The 9,693-nt window shown below is 36.9% G+C and overlaps 1 protein-coding gene across 1 annotated transcript; it reads right to left on the bottom strand.

Annotated features, from left to right (window-relative positions):
- Positions 1–3,231: 3,231 nt before the first annotated feature.
- CD180 (CD180 molecule) lies at positions 3,232–8,436 on the bottom strand. Its single transcript, XM_053457942.1, has 3 exons — positions 8,319–8,436; positions 6,173–6,339; positions 3,232–5,143 (listed from the first exon to the last, which is right to left on the bottom strand). The coding sequence occupies exons 1-3, from the start codon at positions 8,409–8,411 to the stop codon at positions 3,412–3,414; spliced, it is 1,992 nt and encodes a 663-aa protein (XP_053313917.1). The 5' UTR covers positions 8,412–8,436; the 3' UTR covers positions 3,232–3,411.
- Positions 8,437–9,693: the final 1,257 nt, after the last annotated feature.

Genomic DNA, 9,693 nt, shown 5'->3' with positions numbered 1-9,693 from the left:
GCCTGGAATAAGATGTAAAATTGCTTTGCTTTGTGGTCCTGCATTTACTGGATGCTGTTTTTTTTGTTAAGCAAAGTTTCATTGGTATATAAAAACAAGCATTATTTTTGAGGTTTAATGTCAAACCTATATAACTGTAAAAAGAGAATTATTCCAGGGCTTGATTTCAATGTGTGTGATTAAAAGCATAAACCTCTGAGCGCCAGAAAGTGTGTCCAGCCTGTTACAAAGCAATGCACTCCATACATTTCTGGAAATATTGTATGTATTATAATTCAAATATAGAAGTGGTATTTTCCTGTGTATGCATATAGCAATCATTCTGGAGCTTTTTTTTTTCTTTTAAGAAAAATTGTGTGTAGTGAAGCCTTATTTACATTTGAGTTCTAATGGCATTTGTTAAAAAGGCATCGTATATGTCCAAGCAGAACAGAAAAAAATACGGATCCCATATAGGATGCTTGATACATAGAAGAGTGTATTGGCTACCCTGGGAGAGATGAATGTTTAAACTCCCTGATCACTATACTGTACGAAGCTAGCTTATCGTGGAAGAAGGGCTCAGCTGACCCTACACATTGATAGCGACTTCCCTGCAAGCCACCAGCGTAGTAAGTATACCGAGTGCTTGGATGTATCGGTTGGGTTTAGTTTCTAGAGAGAGAAGAGTGTTTCTCAAACGATCAAGATAAAGTTTAGCCGTACAATTTAACGTCAGAATTGGTATTTTCAGAGGAGCAGTGACGCTCACGAATGTACATATCCTACACAATACGAGTGCGCTACATACCATCAAATCCAAGGTACAGTTTAAACCTATAAGTGCCAGAGGGGCGAGTAACTCATCAACACATGCACAGCATACCCCTCTCACTGTGAAAATATGACATAATTTCTCTCTGTTTTGGGGCCTTTTAACCAACTGGGTACACACTTGACCGTTCCAGAGGATACACAATACAATTCACATTTTTTTTTCTTTTAAACATTGCAGGGTTTACAGTTATCTGCTTAACCAAATAGTAATTCACTTGGCTGTCATGCGATCCAGGAGCGCTTAATTGCCAGCCTTTTGGGTTTTTCTGTTTAATTCATGGTTTACAATCATACATGTTATAAACATCTTGTGTTTCACCCATGTCACTGGCTGTAATGCATTAAAGTCTTAAAGTACCTAATGTGTTCATGTATTACTTGTTTGTTAGTGTTAACTTTAATACTACTGTGTAAAAAAAAAAGTTGCCTTTGTGTACTGTTAAGTCTCTTCTATGTACTTATGTGCTTCTTTTCTAGTATTCTCTGCTGTAGAAATACCAGCTTTGTATCTGTGCAATAAAGTGTTTGCTGTCATAACTTTTTATAAAACAAAATACACAAAAAGCAAAAATTTCTGAATGTTGTGTTGTATATTGGGACAAGTATTTATACACATGAAGCTGAAAAGCCTAACACTGAAATAAAAAATCGGCATGAATGTTGATGGTTGTTGTGTCTATTTATTTATGGTTGGTCACCATAGCATCCGGTGTATGGAATATACAGAATATTCAACACAATATGATGAGGAAATAGCTTCTTGATCCAAGGAGAGATCTGACTGCCATTCTGGGGTCAAGAAGGATTTTTTCCCCTAGTTTGTACAAAATTGGAAAGAGCCACAACTGGGTTTTGTTGCCTTCTTTTGGATCAACAGCAAGAAATAAACAGATATGGGAAAGGCAGAACTTGATGGACGCATGTCTTTTTTTAAGCCTATCTATGTAACTATATATATGTGAGAGACAAGGTGTAATCGGTGATGCCAGCATCATAGGGACAATGGGAGTGCGAGTTGAGAGCGCTTCCAGTGGTTGTGCTTGTGCACTGCTCATGGATGCGAAGAGCAGCTTGCCTATTCACAAGAAGTTGATTTGGGTGTTGCAAATCTCTCATTAAAATGTCCTGTCGTGGTGCTAAGGTGTGGTTGCTGGTGATACTCTTCTGGTAACTTGGAGGCTTACCTTAGAAAATAAAGTACTGTTTCTGTCAATAGCATTGCTAAGTCTCATGACGTAATTGAGACAGCTGTGGCCTAGAGTACCATAGTCTTGGATTACTTCCCATTACCTACTTCACCTGGAGACTGGGCAAAACAGGAATAAGTGATAGAGACTATTCAGACTGGGGCTCTGCTGAACTAGTCTAGTGGAGTTTCGCTTTTTAACTTACTATATATTGTAACTTACCATACAGGGATTGTTCTCCTCCTGAAGCAATGTGGCTTCATGTGTAGTCCTCCTTTATAGGTGCTGTTCCACATAGATGTCCCCCCCCCAGCTTTCCTAGCATCTGAAACATTCTTTTTTTTTTTTTTGCTGTATTTCCTTGTTGAAAATATTCAGCAGGGCCTCTGATCCTGTCACTCTGCACTCCTCTGACTGCCCATCTCTGGCATTGCAGAAGCAACATTACCTTTAAGGTTGTAACATTTTAAAGGGACCTTATACCGGTCACACCTATCACACAAAACACCTCACTCCATCACACATTGTAACTCACTCTCCATAAGTGGCCATCATTGCGTATTTGTATGTCCATAAGCATGAAAACGCAGGTGGGGGTGGCTGTAAGCGGTCAGCCTGTGTTTTATATAATACGGGAGGGATTTGAAAAAATAACAGGACTCTTTTGTATTTTAATAAACTTGTAAGCGCAGAAGTGAGACGGAGCGTTAAGGAGAAAAACTATTTTTTTTCTCCAATTCTCTTCACACGATGCAGCATTTATCCGGGGATATTTTAAGAGGCCCCCTAAGTGGAACAGCACCTGTAACGCCTGAGATGCTTTTTCCCTCTCTTTGCTTGGAAAGTGATACACATTAATTTTTTCCTTTTGTTTTTCAAAATATATTAACATAGGAATAACAATAAAACTCTCAATAGTATAATAGCACTGTGTGATAACCAACAGAGAATAGAAAATAAATGTGGCAGTATTTATTTTTTAAAGTTATGTATATGTTTCTTTATATTGTGGCAATTAATAAGCACAAAACTATACAAATCACCTTAATACATTTTTGGTGAGCATGTAAAATTGATTTATTGTATAAAAAGTTTCACAAAAATCTTCACACTTCGTGGACCCAAACACCCTTTTTTTAATGTATTAAAATGTGAAATATCTGAAATTATACATACATAAATTATTCTGTAAACCCCACCAAGACATTACCCTGTAGCTGCATTTTAACCCCAAAATGTTGCTGGCTTTGTATTATGCAAACTGTTCATAGGAGTTTGTGATTCTGTCTGTAATCATAAATCATGAGTTTTAAGATTTTTTGTTGTGTTGAATTATGTCTCAATGTAAAACTTACTTAAAACTGCTGTAGTAAACAACATAATTGACATGTATCGAGGGACTCACAAGCTAAATTGAAGCGTATCTCTTTTTCCGATAATATCTTGCAGCTAATATTAAAGCGATGATAATCAGAATAAATGAAACGGTTATAAGAAATATATAACCGGAGGAGATCTTACAAATTATTATTAATTTAGAAAGTTCTTTCCCATTTGATGATTGAGGAGACCAACACAAAGTGCTTATAGTATCTTCAAAGATGTGAATGTTTTCTTTATACCACAATATGAACTGGATGTTGGCGCACGAGCAATCTAGTGGATTGTGACTTAAATTGATTATACTTGTACCAGACACATTGCTGACAGATTCTAATTGTATGGTGGTAATCATGTTAAATGCTAAATTTAGGTGTATGTGACTGAGCTCTCCAAATATATTGATGCTAAATACAGTAAGCATGTTTCCACTAAGATCTATATAAACCAACTTCTTCAGGGTGGAAAATGCTTGTTCTTCTATGGCTTTTATCTTACATGAGGACAGAATTAGGATTTCTAAATTCAGAGCATGTGAGAAGAGACTAGTGTTGATAACCCCTGATTGACAAACACACTTTTCCAGGTTCAAGTAGACGAGATTACGAAGACCCTGCAGTAAATGTTCATTGGTTACGTCAACAAGACTATGGGACAAGTTCATAACACTTAGAAGCTTTAAATTGTTGAATGGACCAACAGAGCCATTAATAGTTATGGGAGTATAGGCTAAATCCAGGACTTCAAGCTTATCATTATCTGAAAAGGCTAGTTCAAAGAATATCTGTATATTATTGTAACTGAGATTAAGGTATTTCAAGCTAGTAAGACCACTAAACTGACTACTGCAACAGTTGCTTGACGATGCGATGTTACTGTGACTTAAATCCAGATATTGTAGCGAGGAGAGATGCTTTAGACAAGAAGCCCCCAAACTCATTTCATTTTGATTTCTTTTTATATGAAGACTCTTCAACAATGTGAACCCATCAGAATGTATATCACAAAGACTTCCTATTTTGTTGTGATTTAATATTAGTTCTGTTAGTGAGTTATTAAATATAGGAAACGATTTAATATAAGTGTTTGTTAGATCTAACTTCTGGACCTTGGGGAAGCAGAAAAACATATCCGATGACAAGTCATCTAGATCTGCGTGCTGTAAGCTCACTGCCTTCATGGAGATATTGCAGAGCCCACGTAATGTGTATGGAGAAACTGTGTTCTTCGTTTTGACGTCTTCAAATGACCCGATTTTAAGAATGTTGGTAGATAGGCCATTAAGCCCATCTATAAGGACAGACAAATCAGTATTCGTGGCGCAAGAAGTCAAATCCAGAATGTGCAATTTACTTGAGTTGAAAGAGTTTGGTTCTATAAAATTGATATTGTTGCCCTTTAAGATTAGACTTAAATTTTCAACCTTCTTTAGCATTTCCATATCTGCTGCCAATATTTTATTAATGCCATTAAACTGAAAATCCAAAACTCTGAGGTTCCTCGTTTGGAAGGTGTTTGGAAGCTCCACAGAAGAAATAAAATTATTACCTAAACTCAAAGTCTCCAGATTATCCAAGTCTTTTAAGAGTACATGCGATAAACTTGTTATAGAGGTTTGCTCCATGAAGAGGTGATTTAATGACACTGCTCCAGAAAATGCTAAATCTTTGATGAACAATATAGGATTTCCAATCAGTACCAATGTATTGAGTTGCGTGTTATGTAAAAACACATTGTCATATATCCAGTTAATGTTGCATCTGTAAAAAAAAGTATATGGGAGTAAAACGTATAAGCAGGTTTTTAATAGATTATGTTGTTGTGCTGGTAAAGCTAGGATAAAACAGCACATTATTTATCAAAAACACAGATTTCAGAATAGTAACTGCTGCCTCTGAAGATTTATATAAGCTTTCAGGATCATAGAGTTTTCCTTTTCAGATGGAAGAAACTACTACTGAGGTTGCCCTTGGGTGAACATCATCTCTATCATCTTCTCATCTTCTTTATTCTTTTGGTTAATAAATACCTAAATGTAAAGGGTGGCTCTGAAAGTTCTCGCTCAATGGGGCAGATCGAATAGCCATCTATTATGTCTCATAAAGTCTTTGTAAGGTGGGGTGGAGGATAGAACTTTGGGACATTATGTCAGCTGATGTATTAATTCTGCTACATTTATTCATAGATCATAGAACATTCGGTAAACCAGTCCTTTGCTTTTAAACCAATTATCACCAAAACAATAAAACTGACTGGAAAAACAAAATCACAAACTGTAGGCAGGTTTAATAGATATCACGGTTATTCTAAAAGCTGTGATAGTGACAGTTATGCTTTAATATGACGGGAGAAAACGTTGCCAACTTATTTTACTTTTGTGAACAAACCCCATAGGATGATAGATGTAAGGATTTCAGGATACCATTGCATCGATTAGACTTTAAAACTTGAAAAGCAGATTGCCTGGAGCCCAAAAGTAGCTACTTATCTGTAGATCACTAAAATAAGTGCTTGCATTGTGTAAGAATAGGAATAATTACATCTATAAGATGTGACGAAATCTCACACCCTCCCAACATTGCCCAAAGTTTGCCAATTGGGACGTAAGAATTTTAGCTCCCAGTGCCTCCGGCACCAATCATTGATTCACAATACAGTGCTTACGGAAACTGATTTAAATATTTGGGATTAAAGGAACGCTAGAAGCCTGCATAAAAATGAGACTCAAAATGAAAGTTTGTGACTAGCATGCATGATTAGTCAATGTGGAGAGATTTAAATGGCTCTACCTTGTCAAATCTAAATGCTTAAGGTTCCTCAGTCGGCTGAAGGTCGAATTGTATAGAACGTAGAGGGAATTGAAACTGAAATCCAGAATTTCTGTAGTTGCTGGGATGCTCTCGGGAATATTCTGCAGTCCTAACCATTCACAGCTATAGCTCTCATTGGCAACCACCTAGAAGAGAACAAAACCAAAGAAAAAAATATTGTATACATATATGTGATGGCTTATTATATTTTAGATGTTTTTATCGTTATACATCAAAAACGGTGTCGGTATATGGCAGTTATAACAGCATAGCTAATTCTATCTACCCCTGACCAAGAGCCAAGGGTGCTTATTATCCACATGGAGTAAAAAGAAAACACTGCTGTTTGCTTCAGATTCAGACAATGCTTGGGTCAGACTTTATATCATGAATTAATTATGGCCTCACCTCGTGTCCCCCATTGGGACAGAAGCAGGCATATACCGTAGATGGGCCAGTTGCAAAAATACACTTAACCTGAATGGCTGGCTGATTGGATTGCCTACAGTATGCCTCCTGAATGTACAGTGCGTATTAAAAGTAAGGTGACATCATTGACCTCAGAATTTGCTTTGAACTTCCTTTTAGAATGTGAGCACATCTGCTGAACTTCTCTTTTATCTAATGGGGAAGTGTGATGTTTAAACAACAACACTATGTGTGTTAATCTTAAAGCAATACTACCCCCAATTATCATATCTGTATCATGTTGTGTATTCGATGTTGGCAAGGCTGTTACTGATCTGGTTTCCTCTGGAGTAATCTAGCGAGGCATTGGTCTCCCTACTTTTCTCTGGTTGATAGAAACAGCCATTATGTTATACGCTACTTATGTCCTGTTTACCCATTGTACAGCACTGTGGTATGATGGCACTATATAAAACAATAATCATAGCCACATAATAAAAAACATAACCATTATACAGTATTAGAGACAGAAATATGAGGATTCTGCAAGCAGTGGCATATTCTGGCCTAGGCTGAATAGGTTTAGGGTGGCGGGTTTAGAGTAGGTAGGGGTAGCAGACCCTTTGTCACCAAACCAGAGAACAATAACTCAACGGGCTGGTTACGAGAAGGACTATGCTGAGCACGCTGTACCCAGGGCTCCATTTATTATGGATATGTGAGGACCACCAATCCAACATTGTGTGTGCCTTTATGTGAGGATAATATACAAATTTTATTTGAAGAAATAAGAACCTAGAAAGTGTTAATTTGTATTTTAAAAGTATTTAGAAAAATGAAAGTTTTTTGTAACCACGATATCTACACGTGTCTGAATAAAAGTTTAAAAGCTTCTCATGAAGGAGCATGCACTGAGAGCTAAAAAACTATTTTGTGGTGTTCTGAGAACACCTCCTGTCATTAAAATATGTCTTTAGTATTTATCCACATTAGATTTTTAGGACAGATTCCTTAACATTATAAAAATGAGGGGCAAATACAAAACCAGCAATAACATTGAAATCAGCAATCTACCTTAACAATGCTTAAAACGCATGCCTGATCCAAACACTCTATTCTAGTAGAGATGCGGAAACCACATCATTTTATTTGAACTTATTTCGGGTCCATATAGCTTTACTGATCTCGTATTTTTCTATGTTGGTCCAAGATATACATGTCAACTAATACGTAACAGCAAAGCGGTTTCCTCCAAGATTATTTTCAACTATCAGAAAAACCTTTGAACGTGAATTCCTTCTGTATAGATCTTGAACTTGTAATTTAGAGAACAATAGTATAACAACATAAAAAACAAGAACAAAAATATGCATGTTGTATATCTTTGTATATTAAGGGTTAATATACTAATCAACTCTTCTAGGCACATCAGAGAGATTGTAGTGTGCGTATGGGGTGAATGATGTGTGTATAGCAATATTTGTTGAAGTTCTTTTGAAGCTGCTATGGCCTCAAGCCCTAAATCTTGTACGAGCCGAGCAGAACCCTGCTTGATACTAAGCTCTTTAAGCTGTATGACCTTCAGCGTATGCTCATACCAGAATCCACAACACAAGCAGAACGGAAAAGTTGCACACAAAATCCGGTTGCAATCAATAGATGTTATACGGCAAACAAGTTTTATAAAACAGTGAAAAGGGCAAACGTTGTACCTTACCTCGAGACATACGTCTTCTTGCGTAATTCCAGACACTTTGTGGGATATGGGGCACACTGTCAGCAGTGCAACTAAATGAAATGCATAATCCATAACTTCACGGAGTTCTGCTGGTGCCTTTTCTGTAATGGTAACGGAAGTTGTTCACTGCAGAAGGAGGAAGAACCTGTGTTAGGACTGCCTTGGTTAATGCTTCCTGACACGGTATTATGCCCTTATAATAGTCAGCCCCCTGCCATAAGAACAAAACAATAAGAAAATCACTGTCATACAACCAAAAGGTTTCTGCGTATACGTATGACCTGTTATTTATAGTAGAACAACCTCTCATCACCCTACATGTTTAGTAAATCTGGTACAGGTACACCCTACAAGTATCACCTTACACTGTCAAACATACTTAAATTTCACAGCTATAGCGAGTTGGTCAAACTTGAGATCATTTACTCAGAAATACTAAACACAACAATCCCTGCCCTAATCTGCAACAACACTCAAGACTGCCTTTTCATTTAAAAAGATAAAGTATGTTGGTGTGTGGCTTACATCGGATCTCACACATCTATACCAACTGAATTTTGCCCCAATCTTAAACACACTTATATCCAATCATCTGAGCAAGCTAAAAATTCCATACATCACTTGGCTCGCATACATATAATTAAAGTGTATCTACTCCCAAGGGTACTGAACCTGCTCCAAACTCTCCAGACCCACATACACAACGGGTTCTTCACAACCCCGAGGGACAGGTATCACCAGCTTTGTTTTGGGCAATAAGAGCACACGCCAATGCTACATTGGATTTATCCTCCAACTCAACAAAGGGGAGGAAGAGATGCACAAATACTTGGTACCACTGGCTGAAGTACACGACTAAACACATCCCATAATGACCCTTTAACTACCTTGAGCAGATTCACCTGGGGGGCTTCTCCAACATATATTTTTGATATCCTTTCATATTTCACATTCCAAACTTTTTCTCTACACTAAGGCTAAATGTAAATTCGGGGTCATTGATCTGTTGTTACAGATGTATACATTACCTAAAATAAATGTAAAATATTTGATTCTAAAAATCAAACAAAAAAACCCCAAATACATTGCATTATGAAATCAATGCACTTTAACAGTAAAATGTTAAGCTTGAGTTTGTTTGAAATGACGGTATATAGTAGATTCTTATACTTTAAAAAAAAAATGTATGCAAATGTTTTTTCCTCTTCTCTGATTTCTATTTCTCATGTGTGCTTACAACGGCTTCTCAAAGGCCGCAATCCTTTGGAATTACGTCTACCTTACCTTTCCTGTACTCGTGTCCAGCAATATCATTATTATTATTTATTTAGCTACAATTTACAACAAGATACAC

The sequence above is a fragment of the Spea bombifrons genome, chromosome 1 (assembly GCF_027358695.1).
Source record: "Spea bombifrons isolate aSpeBom1 chromosome 1, aSpeBom1.2.pri, whole genome shotgun sequence".
NCBI classification, from domain to species: domain Eukaryota; kingdom Metazoa; phylum Chordata; class Amphibia; order Anura; family Pelobatidae; genus Spea; species Spea bombifrons.
Note: the sequence above shows the minus strand (reverse complement) of the source record. Positions and strands in the feature narration are given on the sequence as shown.

Bases quoted from the DNA above. Each gene is read 5' to 3' on its own strand.
- CD180 (XM_053457942.1), bottom strand. From the start codon at position 8,411: ATGGATTATGCATTTCATTTAGTTGCACTGCTGACAGTGTGCCCCATA. The intron at 6,340-8,318 runs GTAAGGTACAAC...GTTCTCTTCTAG, and splicing joins AAGAAGACGTATGTCTCGAG to GTGGTTGCCAATGAGAGCTA. The intron at 5,144-6,172 runs GTAGAGCCATTT...TTTTTTTTACAG, and splicing joins AAGCATTTAGATTTGACAAG to ATGCAACATTAACTGGATAT.